The sequence below is a fragment of the Dendronephthya gigantea genome, unplaced genomic scaffold, assembly GCF_004324835.1.
Source record: "Dendronephthya gigantea isolate DGI-Jeju-01 unplaced genomic scaffold, DenGig_1.0 000051F, whole genome shotgun sequence".
Taxonomy (NCBI): domain Eukaryota; kingdom Metazoa; phylum Cnidaria; class Anthozoa; order Malacalcyonacea; family Nephtheidae; genus Dendronephthya; species Dendronephthya gigantea.
In genome coordinates, this window is record NW_021163061.1 from 889,672 (window position 1) to 915,919 (window position 26,248).

The 26,248-nt window shown below is 34.6% G+C and overlaps 2 protein-coding genes across 2 annotated transcripts; both read left to right on the forward strand.

The window, feature by feature from the left end:
• Positions 1–2,261: 2,261 nt before the first annotated feature.
• Positions 2,262–4,217, forward strand: LOC114528821. Its single transcript, XM_028550535.1, has 2 exons — positions 2,262–2,446; positions 3,565–4,217. The coding sequence occupies exons 1-2, from the start codon at positions 2,333–2,335 to the stop codon at positions 3,955–3,957; spliced, it is 507 nt and encodes a 168-aa protein (XP_028406336.1). The 5' UTR covers positions 2,262–2,332; the 3' UTR covers positions 3,958–4,217.
• Positions 4,218–21,642: 17,425 nt separating this feature from the next.
• On the forward strand, positions 21,643–26,028 carry LOC114528847 (digestive cysteine proteinase 1-like). The gene is made up of 8 exons (XM_028550564.1): positions 21,643–21,884; positions 22,516–22,670; positions 22,936–23,173; positions 23,254–23,449; positions 24,265–24,547; positions 24,693–24,854; positions 25,102–25,294; positions 25,568–26,028. Exons 1-8 carry the CDS (start codon positions 21,671–21,673, stop codon positions 25,750–25,752), a joined length of 1,626 nt encoding a protein of 541 aa, XP_028406365.1. The 5' UTR covers positions 21,643–21,670; the 3' UTR covers positions 25,753–26,028.
• Positions 26,029–26,248: the final 220 nt, after the last annotated feature.

The window sequence follows — 26,248 nt, forward strand, 5'->3', positions numbered from 1 at the left end:
AAATATAGCTACTTTTCAATTGAAACATTCTGAGACAGGGACCGCGGAGCGTTTTTCGTATTGCTGGGGCTCGGAACAGCGCGCCTGCTAGGAGAGTCCGGGAAAATTTTGAAATATACATAGGCCTCTGAAATCGCCGCAAATGCCTCTCAAAGGATTATTGGAAAATAATACATACTATGTAAAGTTTCCAGCATGTTTGGCGCTCATAACAAACATTAAACAATATAACCATGCTTTGGTTATGATGTCAAATATTTTGACATGGATAACCACGCTGTTTTAATGGTCAAATGCTTGTCCTATGTAAAGTTTCCAGCATGTTTGGCGCTCATATACAAACATTAAACAATATAACCATGCTTTGGTTATGATGTGAAATATTTTGACATGGATAACCACGCTGTTTTATGGTCAAATGCTTGTCCTATGAAAGTTTCCAGCGTGTTTGGCGCTCATATACAAACATTAAACAATATAACCATGCTTTGGTTATGATGTCAAATATTTTGACATGGATAACCACGCTGTTTTAATGGTCAAATGCTTGTCCTATGTAAAGTTTCCAGCATGTTTGGTGCTCATATACAAACATTAAACAATATAACCATGCTTTGGTTATGATGTGAAATATTTTGACATGGATAACCACGCTGTTTTAATGGTCAAATGCTTGTCCTATGTAAAGTTTCCAGCGTGTTTGGCGCTCATATACAAACATTAAACAATATAACCATGCTTTGGTTATGATGTCAAATATTTTGACATGGATAACCACGCTGTTTTAATGGTCAAATGCTTGTCCTATGTAAAGTTTCCAGCATGTTTGGCGCTCATATACAAACATTAAACAATATAACCATGCTTTGGTTATGATGTGAAATATTTTGACATGGATAACCACGCTGTTTTAATGGTCAAATGCTTGTCCTATGTAAAGTTTCCAGCGTGTTTGGCGCTCATATAAAACATTAAACAATATAACTATGCATGCTTTGGTTATATGATGTCAAATATTTTGACATGGATAACCACGCTGTTTTAATGGTCAAGTGCTTGTGCAATGTAAAGTTTCCAGCATGTTTGGCGCTCATATACAAACATTAAACAATATAACCATGCTTTGGTTATGATGTCAAATATTTTGAAATGGATAACCACGCTGTTTTAATGGTCAAATGCTTGTCCAATGTAAAGCCGGTTTCCAGCATGTTTGGCGCTTGTATTGCTTGTAAATTTTAGCTTGTAAATTTGAGCTGACTAAAAAATATTCAAAATTAAAGACTAATTACGGAAAAATTATTGGTGGGGCTAAACCCCAGCGAGCCACCCTGCTCCGCGGTCCCTGTGAGAACTGTTATTTTTTTTCGAGGAAACTCATTACTAGGAATTGCACTATTCGCGTTCCAGGAATTTGCATCACTAAACTAAACTTTCACTTCCTAAACTCCGTTGTGCCAACAAGATATTGCAAGCTATTATCTCGTATAAGCTATAAGAGAAACAAGGAGAGCTAGCACTGTGCTTTAGGTTTGATTTCCAGCTTAATGGGTTTGGTTTCACTTGAGAGTTCGTTATCATCTGTTTTGTGGTGAGATGTCATTGCACAGCGGGATATAGTTAACCATTGAAAAAATACGTGTATTGTTTACCCTTGGAAGGGAGAGTTTGCTTTTTAATCTGTTGGATAACGTGCTGTTTTCTTTTAGCGATTTTAGCCCTACGATATACGATCTTTGATGGCAGTCTGATCACGGTCGTACGTGATCTCATACAACATAGCGACCACCTCGCTAAAGTTCAACTGTTCAACTTTCAAAAGTCTTTTGTTGCCGCTTGACAACAGCAAAGCTAAAATACCACGAAAGCATCAGGTGTTTAGTGTTAATTTGCAGACATCAAATTTTGCTTCACTAAATGAATTCGAGACGAGAATGCTTGCAGTTGTGTCTTATGCAATCAAAAACATTCTGCAAAAAACGCACTAGTTCTTTGGTGAAGGCTATATAAGCATGCAGCACTGGTATAAACCCTCGATAAAAAATGCCAACTGATCAAACTAGCTCATGCATTCTCTACCTAAGCAAATTACCAGCCTCGTCTGAGCTTTAATGTCGTAGTTTTGATCAGCAATCATTCCATGCAAAGTTGATATATTGATATAGATAATCCATTGTCTTGTTGAATGAAAATCTCCGTAGGTCGAAGGTTCCTACACGCCCACTTTGGCACGCAATATTTACATCTGAAAATGTGAAAAATTTGCCAATTTCGATCTCTAAGCCTTCAGGAGTGGATCGACTATTTCTCTCTACGCGATATTTTTACCGATATGGCTCTGGCGTTCCAACGCAACCAACTTGGAATGAAAGTGACTGGAACAAATGTGACAGTTCCGAATAACCCAAAGGCGAAATTGATGTATTATTTGAATTGCATGGCGACGGTACGTAGAATTACTTTCATCAATTTCCCTTCCAAGAAGTAAGGAAATTCAGGCAGTTACCTAGGCTTTAATTCCTCGAAGATAGCACTGTGATATTTCATCGTAAATATCGCATACACAGTTATTTTAATTGTGATACCTCATTGGATATCAATGCACACACGTTCGAACACCATCTGTTTATATATATAGTCTGCGTAGACGGTCATTTAGAGAAGGCAAGATACTAAAACACCAAATCTTGACTGTGTTTTCCGTTGTTTTAAAATTATAGTTAGTCCAACTATATATCGTATGCTGTCTAGACTATATATACTTAATTTTTTATGTACACATGGATACTTATTTTGGGATATTTATCAAAAAATCATTAAAATTAATGAAAACCCATCTTAGAATGCCGTTGTCCATCTTTCAAGTTTTCAAATAGCTTGCTCATCGTGCATCTCAAATATTATAAGATTACTCCCACTACATAGGCCCAGCTTTTCATAATTTTTTGCACGTATATACAGCATACGTATATATAGTTTGACTATATGGTGGAATAAGCGTCTTAAGCGATATCATATCTCATCATATAAATTCTCTTACCAATAAACCTCGTTTCATTCATATATATTTTTGTTTTAGAATCTAAAGGCTAGACTTTTTAAAACTGCATGCCTCTAGTTTGTCAGATCCAGAAATTGATCCGGAATGACTAGAATAATCCGTTTATCTTGCCAGGTTTATCATATTGAAACTTGCATGAGGAAAACGAAAGCACTGTGTTTCAGTTTCACTATTAAATCGCATCTCCTGGATTTCACCATATACTTCCAGGAATATACATTAAGCTGCCTTAAGTAACCTTTTGACATGAACAAACTCAACAAGTTACGTATATGTTCAACTCATTTACAATCGAGATATGGGAAATGACAGAGCTATCCAATATGGATAAGTTAGTTTGAAATGAAGTTATCCAGTATAAATTAAGCTAAGCTTAGTTTAGCCGGGTTCCTTCCTCTAGTTACCGACTAGTCATTTAGGCTTCCTCTGGTAGCAATAATATATCTAAACATATTTCAGTAACAAAAATCGGAATGCGTGCGACATATCTTTCTCTTGTAAAGGTTTTACAGCTGGACGAGTTGCCTCGAGAATTCACAAACTACCAGAATTACTATGCATTGGACGACACAATGGTGAGACATCTGGTCGACCTTTGCAAAATAGTGTCGCCAGATGCACTCGAGGGGAAGTGTATTTTCCAAGTGAGTGATCTTCAAGGATCGTCAAACGAGTTTGTTGAGCTGTCGTCGGCGAAGACAACAATGGTTGCCACGTCTAGCGTCATGATGGCGGGACGGAATGTCCAGGTTGCAAAGATTATGTTGTACAAGCCAGTTTGGCGTCGTACTAACTATGATCAGCCAATGGCGGAGCTTTCTCGTCAGATTTCACGTCCGGCCATTACATCCAGTCGTTCAACCAGAAGACGAAGCAGCAGCTGTATTCTGCTGTAAACCCAGCGATATCCATTCCTATTTTTGATGAATTTGATCACCCGTGAAATTTGAAATTAATGAAAATACTTCAATTTTATAACACATCTTGTAATCTAGACATCCTTAAAGGTCTCTTCTCATTCAATTCACTTCTGACGTATGAAATATAATCGGTTATTGATAAATCTGTAGTGCATTGGCCTCAGTGGATTTGCTGCTCATATACATTACAAGACAACAGACTATAAAACATCCGTCAGAAGTGAATTGGATCCAACAAAATTGGATCGTGTGAACAGACGTTAGCTAACACATGTATCAGTAGCTTTCCTTATAAATTATGTAAAATTGTTGTATATTAGAGGGTTAATATGGCAATATATGGTCTTGCGTTACCAAGCAAGTAATTTCGCAAGAAACTGATAGAATCAAATAGTGGGTGTTTCTGCTTCATCCCCATCAAGCTTTTTTATTCATGATTATTATTTTATTTTTTTTGACTTTTGACTTTTTTTTACGCGATTTTTTTGTAAGTACTTTTGAACGCGATAATATATATAATTTGTAAGGCTGGTATCAACATACGATCCGGTGGCCCATGACTGCAGTGGTTAAGGCTACGGCTTACCAGGTTGTAAGCGTAAGTTCCCGCGAATCCCGAATGAGAAAGGATCGATTTTTCCCACCGAAATTACCATTAAACTAAAATTCTTCGAAATGGATTACGGCAAATAAACTAAGAACAATAGCTTTTGACAAATGATGTGGTGGTCTAGTGGTTAAGACCTCGTTCTCTCAAGCAAAGGAAACCGTTTCAAGTCCTGGCAATACAAAAAACGACGATTATAGCCTGAAAATTTTCGATATTGGATGCTGAAAATTTAAATTAAGTCGGGGAAAAAACTTCGAAAAAAATTTTAAAATTTCCCGCTTTTAAAAAACCCTTATCTATACTTACTTTCATTTTTCACGAAAATTTGACAGGGTGATTTGATCGAGACTGAAAAAATTTATATTTTTTCACTTTTTTAAAATTCTCTTAGATTTCTTTGCTGAGTGTTTTGTCTTGGGCTAATTGTGTCTGGCTTGGGCTACCTGTGGCAAGCCACACACAGGGCCCAAGAGAGTGTAAAAAAGTGAACAGATAACATAACTCGCTACATTGTTGGTCGAATCCTGTCTTAAAATGCTAAAAATGGCTTCCTAAGACTAATATCTTTCATTTTAGAGCGTTTTGAGACAGTTTTTGAAAAGTTGAACAAGTCGTCAAAATTGACCAAAATGGTAAGGCTTACCCCTTACCATTTTGGTCAATTTTGACGACTTTTTGAACTTTTCAAAAACTGTCTTAAAATGCTAAAAATGGCTTCCTAAGACTAATATCTTTCATTTTAGAGCGTTTTGAGACGGTTTTTGAAAAGTTGAACAAGTCGTCAAAATTGACAAAAATGGTAAGGCTTACCCCTTACCATTTTGGGCGATTTTGACGACTTTTTGAACTTTTCAAAAACTGTCTTAAAATGCTAAAAATGGCTTCCTAAGACTAATATCTTTCATTCTAGAGCATTTTGAGACAGTTTTTGAAACGTTGAACAAGTCGTCAAAATTGACCAAAATGGTAAGGCTTACCCCTTACCATTTTGGTCAATTTTGACGACTTTTTGAACTTTTCAAAAACTGTCTTAAAATGCTAAAAATGGCTTCCTAAGACTAATATCTTTCATTCTAGAGCATTTTGAGACAGTTTTTGAAAAGTTGAACAAGTCGTCAAAATTGACCAAAATGGTAAGGCTTACCCCTTACCATTTTGGTCAATTTTGACGACTTTTTGAACTTTTCAAAAACTGTCTTAAAATGCTAAAAATGGCTTCCTAAGACTAATATCTTTCATTTTAGAGCATTTTGAGACAGTTTTTGAAAAGTTTAACAAGTCGTCAAAATTGACCAAAATGGAAGGCTTACCCCTTACCATTTTGGTCAATTTTGACGACTTTTTGAACTGTTCAAAACTGTCTTAAAATGCTAAAAATGGCTTCCTAAGACTAATATCTTTCATTTTAGAGCATTTTGAGACAGTTTTTGAAAAGTTGAACAAGTCGTCAAAATTGACCAAAATGGTAAGGCTTACCCCTTACCATTTTGGTCAATTTTGACGACTTTTTGAACTTTCCAAAAAGTGTCTTAAAATGCTAAAAATGGCTTCCTAAGACTAATATCTTTCATCTAGAGCATTTTGAGACAGTTTTTGAAAAGTTGAACAAGTCGTCAAAATTGACCAAAATGGTAAGGCTTACCCCTTACCATTTTGGTCAATTTTGACGACTTTTTGAACTTTTCAAAAACTGTCTTAAAATGCTAAAAATGGCTTCCTAAGACTAATATCTTTCATTTTAGAGCGTTTTGAGACAGTTTTTGAAAAGTTGAACAAGTCGTCAAAATTGACCAAAATGGTAAGGCTTACCCCTTACCATTTTGGTCAATTTTGACGACTTTTTGAACTTTCCAAAAAGTGTCTTAAAATGCTAAAAATGGCTTCCTAAGACTAATATCTTTCATTTTAGAGCGTTTTGAGACAGTTTTTAAAAGTTGAACAAGTCGTCAAAATTGACCAAAATGGTAAGGCTTACCCCTTACCATTTTGGTCAATTTTGACGACTTTTTGAACTTTTCAAAAACTGTCTTAAAATGCTAAAAATGGCTTCCTAAGACTAATATCTTTCATTCTAGAGCATTTTGAGACAGTTTTTGAAAAGTTGAACAAGTTGTCAAAATTGACCAAAATGGTAAGGCTTACCCCTTACCATTTTGGTCAATTTTGACGACTTTTTGAACTTTCCAAAAAGTGTCTTAAAATGCTAAAAATAGCTTCCTAAGACTAATATCTTTCATTCTAGAGCATTTTGAGACAGTTTTTGAAAAGTTGAACAAGTCGTCAAAATTGACCAAAATGGTAAGGCTTATCCCTTACCATTTTGGTCAATTTTGACGACTTTTTGAACTTTTCAAAATTTGTCTTAAAATGCTAAAAATGGCTTCCTAAGACTAATATCTTTCATTTTAGAGCGTTTTGAGACAGTTTTTGAAAAGTTGAACAAGTCGTCAAAATTGACCAAAATGGTAAGGCTTACCCCTTACCATTTTGGTCAATTTTGACGACTTTTTGAACTTTCCAAAAAGTGTCTTAAAATGCTAAAAATGGCTTCCTAAGACTAATATCTTTCATTTTAGAGCGTTTTGAGACAGTTTTTTAAAAGTTGAACAAGTCGTCAAAATTGACCAAAATGGTAAGGCTTACCCCTTACCATTTTGGTCAATTTTGACGACTTTTTGAACTTTTCAAAAACTGTCTTAAAATGCTAAAAATGGCTTCCTAAGACTAATATCTTTCATTCTAGAGCATTTTGAGACAGTTTTTGAAAAGTTGAACAAGTTGTCAAAATTGACCAAAATGGTAAGGCTTACCCCTTACCATTTTGGTCAATTTTGACGACTTTTTGAACTTTCCAAAAAGTGTCTTAAAATGCTAAAAATAGCTTCCTAAGACTAATATCTTTCATTCTAGAGCATTTTGAGACAGTTTTTGAAAAGTTGAACAAGTCGTCAAAATTGACCAAAATGGTAAGGCTTATCCCTTACCATTTTGGTCAATTTTGACGACTTTTTGAACTTTTCAAAATTTGTCTTAAAATGCTAAAAATGGCTTCCTAAGACTAATATCTTTCATTTTAGAGCGTTTTGAGACAGTTTTTGAAAAGTTGAACAAGTCGTCAAAATTGACCAAAATGGTAAGGCTTACCCCTTACCATTTTGGTCAATTTTGACGACTTTTTGAACTTTTCAAAAACTGTCTTAAAATGCTAAAAATGGCTTCCTAAGACTAATATCTTTCATTTTAGAGCATTTTGAGACAGTTTTTGAAAAGTTGAACAAGTCGTCAAAATTAACCAAAATGGAAAGGCTTACCCCTTACCATTTTGGTCAATTTTGACGACTTTTTGAACTTTTCAAAAACTATCTTAAAATGCTAAAAATGGCTTCCGAAGACTAATATCTTTCATTCTAGAGCATTTTGAGACAGTTTTTGAAAAGTTGAACAAGTCGTCAAAATTGACCAAAATGGTAAGGCTTACCCCTTACCATTTTGGTCAATTTTGACGACTTTTTGAACTTTCCAAAAAGTGTCTTAAAATGCTTAAGTGGCTTCCTAAGACTAATATCTTTCATTTTAGAGCGTTTTGAGACAGTTTTTGAAAAGTTGAACAAGTCGTCAAAATTGACCAAAATGGAAGGCTTACCCCTTACCATTTTGGTCAATTTTGACGACTTTTTGAACTTTTCAAAAACTGTCTTAAAATGCTAAAAATGGCTTCCTAAGACTAATATCTTTCATTTTAGAGCGTTTTGAGACAGTTTTTGAAAAGTTGAACAAGTCGTCAAAATTGACCAAAATGGAAGGCTTACCCCTTACCATTTTGGTCAATTTTGACGACTTTTTGAACTTTCCAAAAAGCGTCTTAAAATGCTAAAAATGGCTTCCTAAGACTAATATCTTTCAATCTAGAGCATTTTGAGACAGTTTTTGAAAAGTTGAACAAGTCGTCAAAATTGACCAAAATGGTAAGGCTTACCCCTTACAATTTTGGTCAATTTTGACGACTTTTTGAACTTTTCAAAACTGTCTTAAAATGCTAAAAATGGCTTCTTAAGACTAATATCTTTCATTTTAGAGCGTTTTGAGACAGTTTTTGAAAAGTTGAACAAGTCGTCAAAATTGACCAAAATGGTAAGGCTTACCCCTTACCATTTTGGTCAATTTTGACGACTTTTTGAACTTTTCAAAAACTGTCTTAAAATGCTAAAAATGGCTTCCTAAGACTAATATCTTTCATTTTAGAGTGTTTTGAGACGGTTTTTGAAAAGTTGAACAAGTCGTCAAAATTGACCAAAATGAAAAGGCTTACCCCTTACCATTTTGGTCAATTTTGACGACTTTTTGAACTTTTCAAAAACTGTCTTAAAATGCTAAAAATGGCTTCCTAAGACTAATATCTTTCATTTAGAGCGTTTTGAGACAGTTTTTGAAAAGTTGAACAAGTCGTCAAAATTGACCAAAATGGTAAGGCTTACCCCTTACCATTTTGGTCAATTTTGACGACTTTTTGAACTTTTCAAAAACTGTCTTAAAATGCTAAAAATGGCTTCCTAAGACTAATATCTTTCATTTTAGAGCGTTTTGAGACAGTTTTGAAAAGTTGAACAAGTCGTCAAAATTGACCAAAATGGTAAGGCTTACCCCTTACCATTTTGGTCAATTTTGACGACTTTTTGAACTTTTCAAAAACTGTCTTAAAATGCTAAAAATGGCTTCCTAAGACTAATATCTTTCATTAGAGCATTTTGAGACAGTTTTTGAAAAGTTGAACAAGTCGTCAAAATTGACCAAAATGGTAAGGCTTACCCCTTACCATTTTGGTCAATTTTGACGACTTTTTGAACTTTTCAAAAACTGTCTTAAAATGCTAAAAATGGCTTCCTAAGACTAATATCTTTCATTTTAGAGCGTTTTGAGACGTTTTTGAAAAGTTGAACAAGTCGTCAAAATTGACCAAAATGGTAAGGCTTACCCCTTACCATTTTGGTCAATTTTGACGACTTTTTGAACTTTCAAAAACTGTCTTAAAATGCTAAAAATGGCTTCCTAAGACTAATATCTTTCATTTTAGAGCGTTTTGAGACAGTTTTTGAAAAGTTGAACAAGTCGTCAAAATTGACCAAAATGGTAAGGCTTACCCCTTACATTTTGGTCAATTTTGACGACTTTTTGAACTTTTCAAAAACTGTCTTAAAATGCTAAAAATGGCTTCCTAAGACTAATATCTTTCATTCTAGAGCATTTTGAGACAGTTTTTGAAAAGTTGAACAAGTCGTCAAAATTGACCAAAATGGTAAGGCTTACCCCTTACCATTTTGGTCAATTTTGACGACTTTTTGAACTTTTCAAAAACTGTCTTAAAATGCTAAAAATGGCTTCCTAAGACTAATATCTTTCATTTTAGAGCATTTTGAGACAGTTTTTGAAAAGTTGAACAAGTCGTCAAAATTGACCAAAATGGTAAGGCTTACCCCTTACCATTTTGGTCAATTTTGACGACTTTTTGAACTTTTCAAAAACTGTTTAAAATGCTAAAAATGGCTTCCTAAGACTAATATCTTTCATTCTAGAGCATTTTGAGACAGTTTTTGAAAAGTTGAACAAGTCGTCAAAATTGACCAAAATGGTAGGCTTACCCCTTACCATTTTGGTCAATTTTGACGACTTTTTGAACTTTCAAAAAGTGTCTTAAAATGCTAAAAATGGCTTCCTAAGACTAATATCTTTCATTCTAGAGCATTTTGAGACAGTTTTTGAAAAGTTGAACAAGTCGTCAAAATTGACCAAAATGGTAAGGCTTACCCCTTACCATTTTGGTCAATTTTGACGACTTTTTGAACTTTTCAAAATGTCTTAAAATGCTAAAAATGGCTTCCTAAGACTAATATCTTTCATTTTAGAGCGTTTTGAGACAGTTTTTGAAAAGTTGAACAAGTCGTCAAAATTGACCAAAATGGTAAGGCTTACCCCTTACCATTTTGGTCAATTTTGACGACTTTTTGAACTTTTCAAAAACTGTCTTAAAATGCTAAAAATGGCTTCCTAAGACTAATATCTTTCATTTAGAGCATTTTGAGACAGTTTTTGAAAAGTTGAACAAGTCGTCAAAAATTGACCAAAATGGAAAGGCTTACCCCTTACCATTTTGGTCAATTTTGACGACTTTTTGAACTTTTCAAAAACTGTCTTAAAATGCTAAAAATGGCTTCCTAAGACTAATATCTTTCATTCTAGAGCATTTTGAGACAGTTTTTGAAAAGTTGAACAAGTCGTCAAAATTGACCAAAATGGTAAGGCTTACCCCTTACCATTTTGGTCAATTTTGACGACTTTTTGAACTTTTCAAAAACTGTCTTAAAATGCTAAAAAGTGGCTTCCTAAGACTAATATCTTTCATTTTAGAGCGTTTTGAGACAGTTTTTGAAAAGTTGAACAAGTCGTCAAAATTGACCAAAATGGAAAGGCTTACCCCTTACCATTTTGGTCAATTTTGACGACTTTTTGAACTTTTCAAAAACTGTCTTAAAATGCTAAAAATGGCTTCCTAAGACTAATATCTTTCATTTTAGAGCGTTTTGAGACAGTTTTTGAAAAGTTGAACAAGTCGTCAAAATTGACCAAAATGGAAAGGCTTACCCCTTACCATTTTGGTCAATTTTGACGACTTTTTGAACTTTCCAAAAAGCGTCTTAAAATGCTAAAAATGGCTTCCTAAGACTAATATCTTTCATCTAGAGCATTTTGAGACAGTTTTTGAAAAGTTGAACAAGTCGTTCAAAATTGACCAAAATGGTAAGGCTTACCCCTTACCATTTTGGTCAATTTTGACGACTTTTTGAACTTTTCAAAAACTGTCTTAAAATGCTAAAAATGGCTTCCTAAGACTAATATCTTTCATTTTAGAGTGTTTTGAGACGGTTTTTGAAAAGTTGAACAAGTCGTCAAAATTGACCAAAATGGTAAGGCTTACCCCTTACCATTTTGGTCAATTTTGACGACTTTTTGAACTTTCCAAAAAGTGTCTTAAAATGCTAAAAATAGCTTCCTAAGACTAATATCTTTCATTTTAGAGCATTTTGAGACAGTTTTTGAAAAGTTGAACAAGTCGTCAAAATTGACCAAAATGGTAAGGCTTATCCCTTACCATTTTGGTCAATTTTGACGACTTTTTGAACTTTTCAAAAACTGTCTTAAATGCTAAAAATGGCTTCCTAAGACTAATATCTTTCATTTTAGAGCGTTTTGAGACAGTTTTTGAAAAGTTGAACAAGTCGTCAAAATTGACCAAAATGGTAAGGCTTACCCCTTACCATTTTGGTCAATTTTGACGACTTTTTGAACTTTTCAAAACTGTCTTAAAATGCTAAAAATGGCTTCCTAAGACTAATATCTTTCATTTTAGAGCGTTTTGAGACAGTCTTTGAAAAGTTGAACAAGTCTTCAAAATTGACCAAAATGGTAAGGCTTACCCCTTACCATTTTGGTCAATTTTGACGACTTTTTGAACTTTTCAAAAACTGTCTTAAAATGCTAAAAATGGCTTCCTAAAACTAATATCTTTCATTCTAGAGCATTTTGAGACAGTTTTTTGAAAAGTTGAACAAGTCGTCAAAATTGACCAAAATGGTAAGGCTTACCCCTTACCATTTTGGTCAATTTTGACGACTTTTTGAACTTTTAAAAACTGTCTTAAAATGCTAAAAATGGCTTCCTAAGACTAATATCTTTCATTTTAGAGCGTTTTGAGACGGTTTTTGAAAAGTTGAACAAGTCGTCAAAATTGACCAAAATGGTAAGGCTTACCCCTTACCATTTTGGTCAATTTTGACGACTTTTTGAACATTTCAAAAACTGTCTTAAAATGCTAAAAATGGCTTCCTAAGACTAATATCTTTCTTTAGAGCGTTTTGAGACAGTTTTTGAAAAGTTGAACAAGTCGTCAAAATTGACCAAAATGAAAGGCTTACCCTTACCATTTTGGTCAATTTTTGACGACTTTTTGAACTTTTCAAAAACTGTCTTAAAATGCTAAAAATGGCTTCCTAAGACTAATATCTTTCATTCTAGAGCATTTTGAGACAGTTTTTGAAAAGTTGAACAAGTCGTCAAAATTGACCAAAATGGTAAGGCTTACCCCTTACCATTTTGGTCAATTTTGACGACTTTTTGAACTTTTCAAAAACTGTCTTAAAATGCTAAAAATGGCTTCCTAAGACTAATATCTTTCATTCTAGAGCATTTTGAGACAGTTTTTGAAAAGTTGAACAAGTCGTCAAAATTGACCAAAATGGTAAGGCTTACCCCTTACCATTTTGGTCAATTTTGACGACTTTTTGAACTTTTCAAAAACTGTCTTAAAATGCTAAAAATGGCTTCCTAAGACTAATATCTTTCATTTTAGAGCGTTTTGAGACAGTTTTTGAAAAGTTGAACAAGTCGTCAAAATTGACCAAAATGGTAAGGCTTACCCCTTACCATTTTGGTCAATTTTGACGACTTTTTGAACTTTTCAAAAACTGTCTTAAAATGCTAAAAATGGCTTCCTAAGACTAATATCTTTCATTTAGAGCATTTTGAGACAGTTTTTGAAAAGTTGAACAAGTCGTCAAAATTGACCAAAATGGTAAGGCTTACCCCTTACCATTTTGGTCAATTTTGACGACTTTTTGAACTTTTCAAAAACTGTCTTAAAATGCTAAAAATGGCTTCCTAAGACTAATATCTTTCATTTAGAGCGTTTTGAGACAGTTTTTGAAAAGTTGAACAAGTCGTCAAAATTGACCAAAATGGTAAGGCTTACCCCTTACCATTTTGGTCAATTTTGACGACTTTTTGAACTTTTCAAAACTGTCTTAAAATGCTAAAAATGGCTTCCTAAGACTAATATCTTTCATTCTAGAGCATTTTGAGACAGTTTTTGAAAAGTTGAACAAGTCGTCAAAATTGACCAAATGGTAGGCTTACCCCTTACCATTTTGGTCAATTTTGACGACTTTTTGAACTTTTCAAAACTGTCTTAAAATGCTAAAAATGGCTTCCTAAGACTAATATCTTTCATTTAGAGCGTTTTGAGACAGTTTTTGAAAAGTTGAACAAGTCGTCAAAATTGACCAAAATGGTAAGGCTTACCCCTTACCATTTTGGTCAATTTTGACGACTTTTTGAACTTTTCAAAAACTGTCTTAAAATGCTAAAAATGGCTTCCTAAGACTAATATCTTTCATTTAGAGCATTTTGAGACAGTTTTTGAAAAGTTGAACAAGTCGTCAAAATTGACCAAAATGGTAAGGCTTACCCCTTACCATTTTGGTCAATTTTGACGACTTTTTGAACTTTTCAAAAACTGTCTTAAAATGCTAAAAATGGCTTCCTAAGACTAATATCTTTCATTTTAGAGCGTTTTGAGACAGTTTTTGAAAAGTTGAACAAGTCGTCAAAATTGACCAAAATGGTAAGGCTACCCCTTACCATTTTGGTCAATTTTGACGACTTTTTGAACTTTTCAAAACTGTCTTAAAATGCTAAAAATGGCTTCCTAAGACTAATATCTTTCATTTAGAGCGTTTTGAGACAGTTTTTGAAAAGTTGAACAAGTCGTCAAAATTGACCAAAATGGTAAGGCTTACCCTTACCATTTTGGTCAATTTTGACGACTTTTTGAACTTTTCAAAAACTGTCTTAAAATGCTAAAAATGGCTTCCTAAGACTAATATCTTTCATTTAGAGCGTTTTGAGACAGTTTTTGAAAAGTTGAACAAGTCGTCAAAATTGACCAAAATGGTAAGGCTTACCCCTTACCATTTTGGTCAATTTTGACGACTTTTTGAACTTTTTCAAAAACTGTCTTAAAATGCTAAAAATGGCTTCCTAAGACTAATATCTTTCATTTTAGAGCGTTTTGAGACAGTTTTTGAAAAGTTGAACAAGTCGTCAAAATTGACCAAAATGGTAAGGCTTACCCCTTACCATTTTGGTCAATTTTGACGACTTTTTGAACTTTTCAAAAACTGTCTTAAAATGCTAAAAATGGCTTCCTAAGACTAATATCTTTCATTTAGAGACTTTTGAGACAGTTTTTGAAAAGTTGAACAAGTCGTCAAAATTGACCAAAATGGTAAGGCTTACCCCTTACCATTTTGGTCAATTTTGACGACTTTTTGAACTTTTCAAAAACTGTCTTAAAATGCTAAAAATGGCTTCCTAAGACTAATATCTTTCATTTAGAGCATTTTGAGACAGTTTTTGAAAAGTTGAACAAGTCGTCAAAATTGACCAAAATGGTAAGGCTTACCCCTTACCATTTTGGTCAATTTTGACGACTTTTTGAACTTTTCAAAAACTGTCTTAAAATGCTAAAAATGGCTTCCTAAGACTAATATCTTTCATTTTAGAGCATTTTGAGACAGTTTTTGAAAAGTTGAACAAGTCGTCAAAATTGACCAAAATGGTAAGGCTTACCCCTTACCATTTTGGTCAATTTTGACGACTTTTTGAACTTTTCAAAAACTGTCTTAAAATGCTAAAAATGGCTTCCTAAGACTAATATCTTTCATTAGAGCATTTTGAGACAGTTTTTGAAAAGTTGAACAAGTCGTCAAAATTGACCAAAATGGTAAGGCTTACCCCTTACCATTTTGGTCAATTTTGACGACTTTTTGAACTTTTCAAAAACTGTCTTAAAATGCTAAAATGGCTTCCTAAGACTAATATCTTTCATTTTAGAGCGTTTTGAGACAGTTTTTGAAAAGTTGAACAAGTCGTCAAAATTGACCAAAATGGTAAGGCTTACCCCTTACCATTTTGGTCAATTTTGACGACTTTTTGAACTTTTCAAAAACTGTCTTAAAATGCTAAAAATGGCTTCCTAAGACTAATATCTTTCATTTTAGAGCGTTTTGAGACAGTTTTTGAAAAGTTGAACAAGTCGTCAAAATTGACCAAAATGGTAAGGCTTACCCCTTACCATTTTGGTCAATTTTGACGACTTTTTGAACTTTTCAAAAACTGTCTTAAAATGCTAAAAATGGCTTCCTAAGACTAATATCTTTCATTCTAGAGCATTTTGAGACAGTTTTTGAAAAGTTGAACAAGTCGTCAAAATTGACCAAAATGGTAAGGCTTACCCCTTACCATTTTGGTCAATTTTGACGACTTTTTGAACTTTTCAAAAACTGTCTTAAAATGCTAAAAATGGCTTCCTAAGACTAATATCTTTCATTCTAGAGCATTTTGAGACAGTTTTTGAAAAGTTGAACAAGTCGTCAAAATTGACCAAAATGGTAAGGCTTACCCCTTACCATTTTGGTCAATTTTGACGACTTTTTGAACTTTTCAAAACTGTCTTAAAATGCTAAAAATGGCTTCCTAAGACTAATATCTTTCATTTTAGAGCGTTTTGAGACAGTTTTTGAAAAGTTGAACAAGTCGTCAAAATTGACCAAAATGGTAAGGCTTACCCCTTACCATTTGGTCAATTTTGACGACTTTTTGAACTTTTCAAAAACTGTCTTAAAATGCTAAAAATGGCTTCCTAAGACTAATATCTTTCATTTAGAGCTTTTGAGACAGTTTTTGAAAAGTTGAACAAGTCGTCAAAATTGACCAAAATGGTAAGGCTTACCCCTTACCATTTTGGTCAATTTTGACGACTTTTTGAACTTTTCAAAAACTGTCTTAAAATGCTAAAAATGGCTTCCTAAGACTAATATCTTTCATTTAGAGCATTTTGAGACAGTTTTTGAAAAGTTGAACAAGTCGTCAAAATTGACCAAAATGGTAAGGCTTACCCCTTACCATTTTGGTCAATTTTGACGACTTTTTGAACTTTTCAAAAACTGTCTTAAAATGCTAAAAATGGCTTCCTAAGACTAATATCTTTCATTTCTAGAGCATTTTGAGACAGTTTTTGAAAGTTGAACAAGTCGTCAAAATTGACCAAAATGGTAAGGCTTACCCTTACCATTTTGGTCAATTTTGACGACTTTTTGAACTTTTCAAAAACTGTCTTAAAATGCTAAAAATGGCTTCCTAAGACTAATATCTTTCATTTTAGAGCGTTTTGAGACAGTTTTTGAAAAGTTGAACAAGTCGTCAAAATTGACCAAAATGGTAAGGCTTACCCCTTACCATTTTGGTCAATTTTGACGACTTTTTGAACTTTTCAAAAAACTGTCTTAAAATGCTAAAATGGCTTCCTAAGACTAATATCTTTCATTCTAGAGCATTTTGAGACAGTTTTTGAAAAGTTGAACAAGTCGTCAAAATTGACCAAAATGGTAAGGCTTACCCCTTACCATTTTGGTCAATTTTGACGACTTTTTGAACTTTTCAAAAACTGTCTTAAAATGCTAAAAATGGCTTCCTAAGACTAATATCTTTCATTTAGAGCATTTTGAGACAGTTTTTGAAAAGTTGAACAAGTCGTCAAAATTGACCAAAATGGTAAGGCTTACCCCTTACCATTTTGGTCAATTTTGACGACTTTTTGAACTTTTCAAAAACTGTCTTAAAATGCTAAAAATGGCTTCCTAAGACTAATATCTTTCATTTTAGAGCGTTTTGAGACAGTTTTTGAAAAGTTGAACAAGTCGTCAAAATTGACCAAAATGGTAAGGCTTACCCCTTACCATTTTGGTCAATTTTGACGACTTTTTGAACTTTTCAAAAACTGTCTTAAAATGCTAAAAATGGCTTCCTAAGACTAATATCTTTCATTTTAGAGCGTTTTTGAGACAGTTTTTGAAAAGTTGAACAAGTCGTCAAAATTGACCAAAATGGTAAGGCTTACCCCTTACCATTTTGGTCAATTTTGACGACTTTTTGAACTTTTCAAAAACTGTCTTAAAATGCTAAAAATGGCTTCCTAAGACTAATATCTTTCATTTCTAGAGCATTTTGAGACAGTTTTTGAAAAGTTGAACAAGTCGTCAAAATTGACCAAAATGGTAAGGCTTACCCCTTACCATTTTGGTCAATTTTGACGACTTTTTGAACTTTTCAAAAACTGTCTTAAAATGCTAAAAATGGCTTCCTAAGACTAATATCTTCATTTTAGAGCGTTTTGAGACAGTTTTTGAAAAGTTGAACAAGTCGTCAAAATTGACCAAATGGTAAGGCTTACCCTTACCATTTTGGTCAATTTTGACGACTTTTGAACTTTTCAAAAACTGTCTTAAAATGCTAAAATGGCTTCCTAGACTAATATCTTTCATTTTAGAGCGTTTTGAGACAGTTTTTGAAAGTTGAACAAGTCGTCAAAATTGACCAAAATGGTAAGGCTTACCCCTTACCATTTTGGTCAATTTTGACGACTTTTTGAACTTTTCAAAAACTGTCTTAAAATGCTAAAATGGCTTCCTAAGACTAATATCTTTCATTTCTAGAGCAGTTTTGAGACAGTTTTTGAAAAGTTGAACAAGTCGTCAAAATTGACCAAATGGTAAGGCTTACCCCTTACCATTTTGGTCAATTTTGACGACTTTTTGAACTTTTCAAAAACTGTCTTAAAATGCTAAAAATGGCTTCCTAAGACTAATACTTTCATTTTAGAGCGTTTTGAGACAGTTTTTGAAAGTTGAACAAGTCGTCAAAATTGACCAAAATGGTAAGGCTTACCCCTTACCATTTTGGTCAATTTTGACGACTTTTTGAACTTTCAAAAACTGTCTTAAAATGCTAAAAATGGCTTCCTAAGACTAATATCTTTCATTTTAGAGCGTTTTGAGACAGTTTTTGAAAGTTGAACAAGTCGTCAAATTGACAAAATGGTAAGGCTTACCCCTTACCATTTTGGTCAATTTTGACGACTTTTTGAACTTTCAAAAACTGTCTTAAAATGCTAAAAATGGCTTCCTAAGACTAATATCTTTCATTTTAGAGTTTTGAGACAGTTTTTGAAAAGTTGAACAAGTCGTCAGAATTGACCAAAATGGTAAGGCTTACCCCTTACCATTTTGGTCAATTTTGACGACTTGTTCAACTTTTCAAAAACTGTCTCAAAATGCTAAAAATGGCTTCCTAAGACTAATATCTTTCATTTTAGAGCGTTTTGAGACAGTTTTTGAAAAGTTGAACAAGTCGTCAAAATTGACCAAAATGGTAAGGCTTACCCTTACCATTTTGGTCAATTTTGACGACTTTTTGAACTTTTCAAAACTGTCTAAAATGCTCTAGAATAAAGTATTAGTTTAGAAGCCATTTTCATTTTAAGAGCAGTTTTTGAAAAGTTGAAAAAGTCGTCAAAATTGACCAAATGGTAAGGTAAACCTTACCATTTTGGTCAATTTTGACGACTTGTTCAACTTTTCAAAAACTGTCTCAAAATGCTCTAAATGAAAGATATTAGTTTAGGAAGCCATTTTTAGCATTTTAAGACACTTTTTGAAAAGTTCAAAAAGTCGTCAAAATTGACCAAAATGGTAAGGTGTAAGCCTTACCATTTTGGTCAATTTTGACGACTTGTTCAACTTTTCGAAAAGTGTCTCAAAACGCTCTAAAAAGAAAGATATTAGTCTTAGGAAGCCATTTTTAGCATTTTAAGACAGTTTTTGAAAAGTTCAAAAAATCGTCAAAATTGACCAAAATGGTAAGGGGTAAGCCTTACCATTTTGGTCAATTTTGACGACTTGTTCAACTTTTCAAAAACTGTCTCAAAACGCTCTAAAATGAAAGATATTAGTCTTAGGAAGCCATTTTTAGCATTTTAAGACACTTTTTGAAAAGTTCAAAAAGTCGTCAAAATTGACCAAAATGGTAAGGGTAAGCCTTACCATTTTCGTCAATTTTGACGACTTTTTCCACTTTTCAAAAAGTGTCTCAAAACGCTCTAAAATGAAAGATATTAGTCTTAGGAAGCCATTTTTAGCATTTTAAGACAGTTTTTGAAAAGTTCAAAAAGTCATCAAAATTGACCAAAATGGTAAGGGGTAAGCCTTACCATTTTGGTCAATTTTGACGACTTGTTCAACTCTTCGAAAAGTGTCTCAAAACGCTCTAAAAAGAAAGATATTAGTCTTAGGAAGCCATTTTTAGCATTTTAAGACTTTTTGAAAAGTTCAAAAAGTCGTCAAAATTGACCAAAATGGTAAGAGGTAAGCCTTACCATTTTGGTCAATTTTGACGACTTGTTCAACTTTTCAAAAACTGTCTCAAAACGCTCTAAAATGAAAGATATTAGTCTTAGGAAGCCATTTTTAGCATTTTAAGACAGTTTTTGAAAAGTTCAAAAAGTCGTCAAAATTGACCAAAATGGTAAGGGTAAGCCTTACCATTTTGGTCAATTTTGACGACTTGTTCAACTTTTCAAAACTGTCTCAAAACGCTCTAAATGAAAGATATTAGTCTTAGGAAGCCATTTTTAGCATTTTAAGACAGTTTTCGAAAAGTTCAAAAAGTCGTCAAAATTGATCAAAATGGTAAGGGGTAAGCCTTACCATTTTGGTCAATTTTGACGACTTGTTCAACTTTTCAAAAACTGTCTCAAAATGCTCTAGAATGAAAGATATTAGTCTTAGGAAGCCATTTTTAGCATTTTAAGACAGTTTTTTAAAAGTTCAAAAAGTCGTCAAAATTGACCAAAATGGTAAGGGGTATAAGCCTTACCATTTTGGTCAATTTTGACGACTTGTTCAACTTTTCAAAAACTGTCTCAAAACGCTCTAAAATGAAAGATATTAGTCTTACGAAGCCATTTTTAGCATTTTAAGACACTTTTTGAAAAGTTCAAAAAGTCATCAAAATTGACCAAAATGGTAAGGGGTAAGCCTTACCATTTTGGTCAATTTTGACGACTTGTTCAACTTTTCGAAAAGTGTCTCAAAACGCTCTAAAAAGAAAGATATTAGTCTTAGGAAGCCATTTTTAGCATTTTAAGACACTTTTTGAAAAGTTCAAAAAGTCGTCAAAATTGACCAAAATGGTAAGAGGTAAGCCTTACCATTTTGGTCAATTTTGACGACTTGTTCAACTTTTCAAAAACTGTCTCAAAACGCTCTAAAATGAAAGATATTAGTCTTAGGAAGCCATTTTTAGCATTTTAAGACAGTTTTGAAAAGTTCAAAAGTCGTCAAAATTGACCAAAATGGTAAGGGGTAAGCCTTATCATTTTGACGACTTGTTCAACTTTTCAAAAACTGTCTCAAAATGCTCTAGAATGAAAGATATTAGTCATAGGAAGCCATTTTTAGCATTTTAAGACAGTTTTTGAAAAGTTCAAAAAATCGTCAAAATTGACCAAAATGGTAAGGGGTAAGCCTTACCATTTTGGTCAATTTTGACGACTTGTTCAACTTTTCAAAAACTGTCTCAAAATGCTCTAAAATGAAAGATATTAGTCTTAGGAAGCCATTTTTAGCATTTTAAGACAGTTTTTGAAAAGTTCAAAAAGTCGTCAAAATTGACCAAAATGGTAAGGGGTAAGCCTTACCATTTTGGTCAATTTTGACGACTTGTTCAACTTTTCAAAAACGGTCTCAAAATGCTCTAAAATGAAAGATATTAGTCTTTGGAAGCCATTTTTAGCATTTTAAGACAGTTTTTGAAAAGTTCAAAAAGTCGTCAAAATTGACCAAAATGGTAAGGGGTACACTTGTCCTGTATTCCAATGCCGTGTCCTTGATTAGACAGCGGGGACAAGGACGATGACGAGGCGAAGAGAAAGGCATTTGTTAGAGAATATAAGGCTTCGGTGATGGTTCTATATTTCGCTTGGATAAGAAGCACTCTGATAACGCTTGATTTTCACAATATCTTGGACTTGACATTGATTTAACAAATTGCGTGCGTAGTAGGATGGCTATTCAAATATAATTCTTTCACGTTTTAGGCCGAATCTGCAAAATTCCAACCACACAGTTCAAAAGACAGGTTCATTTTATCATAAATTGACTGTTTTTCAGTATGGAAAAGAGTTAATATCGAGTGACACAGTTGCAACCGTCCTAGGCTCAACTGATGCGAATTTAAACAAATTGTTTATCCAGCTCATGTGACACTCGTTTGGTGCTATTGTTTCCATTCTACCCGTCTGGGCAAGTTCTCAAGGCAACAAGTTCAAGTTCCCAGTTCAAGTTTCATCACAACATGACAATGGCAATACACGTTAACATCCTTGCTCTTTTCTTCGTTGCTGTAGTCGGGGTAGAGGGAATTCCTCTTCGCGACCCAGAGCCACCAACATGGCCCGCATCTTATATGGCAAAAGGCATCATTAATCTACCATACGCTGAAATAGGCGAACCATTTGAAGCATGGTATGACGGACCAAACCAAAGAAGTCGTATTGACTATTATAATGGCAAGTAACTAAATAAAATACGTTGCGTTGTTCAGCCGAGGCGCCAGTTCGCTAAATATTCGAATATTTTGCTTGTTCGAAGATTTTACGAATTCAGATATGCGTAGACATTAGTGGCTCTTTTTTAGGACACTCTTTAGCAGACAAATAAAAAACTACAGCCGTGATTTTATAGGTAATTTCTGGCGTCGTTGCATTTTAAAGAAAACAGCTCTTTTTACAGTATAGTCTAAAATCGTACTGCGTGAACTGCAAAGAGATTTCCTAATTCCTAAAGCGAAAATAATTCTGTTTTTACATTAAAACAAGGGACACGTATATTTAACTGAATATCACTAGGCAATTTTTAATTGATCGAGCCAGCAAACGTCCCAAGGTTACCAATTATAGATGACAGATCACATGCAACATTAACATTTGACATTTGCGGAAATCAATTGCAATTTAAAAATAGCTTTTTACTTTTTATAATTTGTGCAGAATACTCGACGTTTTCAAGCTATATTGAGTGAGATTCCTTGGAAAATTTGCCGAAATATTGTGTCAAATATGAAACGATGTAACAGCCTTGACATTAACTATATATCAGGTGGCAAATGCTTCTAACAATTAAGAATTGCTTTTTTCTTAGGAATGGATAAGACATATCAGCTTGCGGCACAGGAGAAATCATATCTCATTTCACCATGGGCAACGGAAGAAATTTCTGTTGAAGAAACATGTTTTGAAATCGATGGTCCGGTTCAAGCACAGCCAGTTTTGCCCAGGAACCTCACTGCTTTCGAGGTAAAATATCCTCAACTGATAGTTATGGCCTATGGTAAAATATTTAACTTGACCAGAAGCTTCTTCAGTGGATTTCATACAAAGTAAATAAATGTAGTCGTTTCTCAACAGCCAAAATACACAAAAACAATTCGTTTTATGTTTGGTGACTGTAACTCCTTTGATGAAAAGTTATCTTAATAAGCATCGTGAGTAAATATCTCAAAGAACAAGTGAGATATTTCTCTTAAAACAAGGCAAAAAACCGCTTCATTTTATTCCTCAGTATATAGGAGAAGAAAATTTCGAAGGAACTCCATGTTACAACTTCAGACTGAAAGCCGTTTCGGGGAAGAAAGTGAACATCTATACCTTGACAGTTGATCAGAAGAGCAAATATCCGAAACGATACGAGATGTTAGGATATGACACTTTGTTCGGCTCTCATTACGATAAATATGAAGTATTGTACAACTCGTTTGATATCGGGATTCCTACTGAAGAAACCTTTGAGATTCCGAAAGGTACTTGCATGTAACTGCTGTCTTTTTTAATCTGCAAGCAGAAATCGCGAGTGTATACGTTATTCCTCCGGCTTTCTTAGGAATGAAGTGTCATGGCTTTCCTGGACCTGGTGCTGAGTCAGCAGTTATAGCGAACCCCATGAGAGATTACTTCAGTCCTAAAGACGAGGATCGAATTCATCATGTGTTTAAGGATTTCGTGAAACAATATTCAAAAGATTATAAAGATAAACCTGAATTTGAACGACGAAAAGGACATTTCAGACAAAATCTGAGGTGAAAGATATGGACCTCTGGGGGAGAAACATCTCAGAGTTGATAGAAGTGTCAGTTTAGGTTTCCTCCTGTAACTGGATCAATAAGAGATGATCCTTACTGGACCTCTAGGAAGAGCAGTTTAGAACAGATAGAGCTATCCAATATAAATAGAATTAGTTTAGTTTAGGTTTCCTCCTGTAGTAACACTGGATCAATAAGAGATGATCTTTACTGGACCTCTAGGAAGAACAGTTTAGAACAGATAGAGTTATCCAGTATAAATAAAGTTAGTTTAGTTTAGGTTTCCTCCTGTAGTAACACTGGATCAATAAGAGATGATCCTTACTGAACCTCTAAGAAGAACAGTTTTAGAACTGATAGAGCTATCCAGTATAAATAAAGTTAGTTTAGTTTAGGTTTCCTCCTGTAGTAACACTGGATCAATAAGAGATGATCCTTACTGGACTTTTAGGAAGAACAGTTTAGAACTGATAGAGCTATCCAGTATAAATAAAGTTAGTTTAGTTTAGGTTTCCTCCTGTTGTAACACTGGATGAATAAGAGATGATCCTTACTGGACCTCTAGGAAGAACAGTTTAGAACTGATAGAGCTATCCAGTATAAATGAAGTTAGTTTAGTTTAGGTTTCCTCCTGTAGTAACACTGGATCAATAAGAGATGATTTTTACTGGACCTCTAGGAAGAACAGTTTAGAACTGATAGATCTATGTGAAGGCGTACTAAGTTAGCGGTGATGGGGAAGCTGTTAAAGTGATCTAGTTTCGGCACATCAAGTGCAACGTGAACATGTCTTGAAAATTCATTTTATTCAGATTCATCCATGCAAAAAATCGTCAGAACCTCGGCTACCGTCTGAAAATCAACCATTTGGCTGATCTCCACGATGATGAGTTTAAAGAACTAAGAGGTCGCCAGCGCACGAGAGGTTACAACGGAGGAAAACCTTTTAACCCAAGTGTTATGGTCGACGATATACCAGACTTTGTTGACTGGCGTCTTCGAGGTGCGGTGACACCAGTGAAAGATCAGGCTATCTGTGGATCATGCTGGTCATTTGGGGCTACCGGTGCGATGGAAGGAGCTTTGTTTCTTCATGTAAGCTTAGTCTCTCCTTGTCTTCCTCACTACGAGTAGCATTAGGATTTTATTGAATTAAAGTTTGACTACTTGTTGAGAGTGTGTCTCTTTCGAGGTCAGGCTAAAAGTACGACAACGTTTGACTTATTTTTCACTTTTTCAGACTGGGAATAGGATTCGTCTGTCGCAGCAGGTGTTGATGGATTGTTCCTGGGGATTTGGCAACAACGCTTGCAATGGCGGAGAGGAATATCGTGCTTATCAATGGGTGATGAAACATGGTGGCATACCAAGTGAATTTACCTATGGTCCATATCTGGGAATGGTATGCATATCCAAAGTCGTATCTATACTAAAAATGTTTACAGAGCTGTTTACCTCGTATAATAGAGGCGTATTGCAAGCAAGCAAATCTGGTGGAGAGTTTTGAGCTGTTTTGAGATTTGTCTGTCAGTTATTACGCTTTATCAGACGCTTTATGGAGTCAAGGAGAAAGCTACTGCCTTGATGGTATTCCTTCAATGTCGGGTAAGTCTGGTAAGAAGAAAACACTTCTTGTTTTTGATTTTTAGAACGGATACTGTCATTTCAACTCGTCCGAGGTGTCAACTCATATTGATGGTTATGTGAACGTGACGTCAGGAAGCGAGGAGATGTTGAAAGTGGCCATTGCCACCCATGGCCCTTGTTCTGTGGGCATTGACGCGTCACATAAATCATTTTCTTTTTATTCCGATGGTGTTTACTATGAACCTGACTGCGGTAAGTCCAGGCTTGCGTTTATATCGTTGTGTGGGGCGTGGGAGGGGCTGGGGGAAGGGCGAGGGGAAGGGCTGGAGGAAGGGCTGGGGGAAGGGCTAGGGGAAGGGCTGGGGAAGGGCTGGGGAAGGGCTGGGGAAGGGCTGGGGAAGGGCTGGGGAAGGGCTGGGGAAGGGCTGGGAGGTCAACGTCTCAAAGGTGCACCAAGACCTAAAAATCATAACCTCAATTGACTTCGGCTTCGTCTACATTACGCCGGAAATTGTGTTTAGGTAACACACCAAACAGATGATTTGGACCATGCTGTACTGGCTGTAGGGTATGGTACCATGAGAGGCCAGACATACTGGTTGGTAAAGAATTCCTGGTCAACCCACTGGGGTAATGATGGTTATATTCTGATGTCGACCAAAAACAATAACTGTGGTGTGACAACTGATGCTACCTTTGTCGAAATAGCATAACGGACGGACCAATTGTGGCTAATGAACATGATTTAAACGAACCTTTAACTTCAAAAACTTGGATAAATGACTAGATACAAACGATAACCTTACTTGATATGATTCATAGCGAATAGACTGTTCTTACTAAACTAATACAATATATATTTTCCGCACGAATAACGAAACACTTAATAATTTGTTTGCAAGCAAAATGTGAAATAGATGTCTAATTTTGTATCTACGTCAACAAAGTAACAAACTGCATTACATATAACCAGTGTGACCACTTCATTTTCTATCCTGTCCTCAATTAAAGTGGTATATTAGTAGCTTTACGGGCAGGTATCACCGTATCAGTAGCTTTAATCGATCATACCAAGGTTGAATATACCATATTCCGGTATATTTGACCATACCAAGGTTAAATATACCATATTCCGGTATATTCGATCATACCAAGGTGGAATATACCATATTCTGGTATATTCGACCACACCAAGCTCGCTATTTTTTA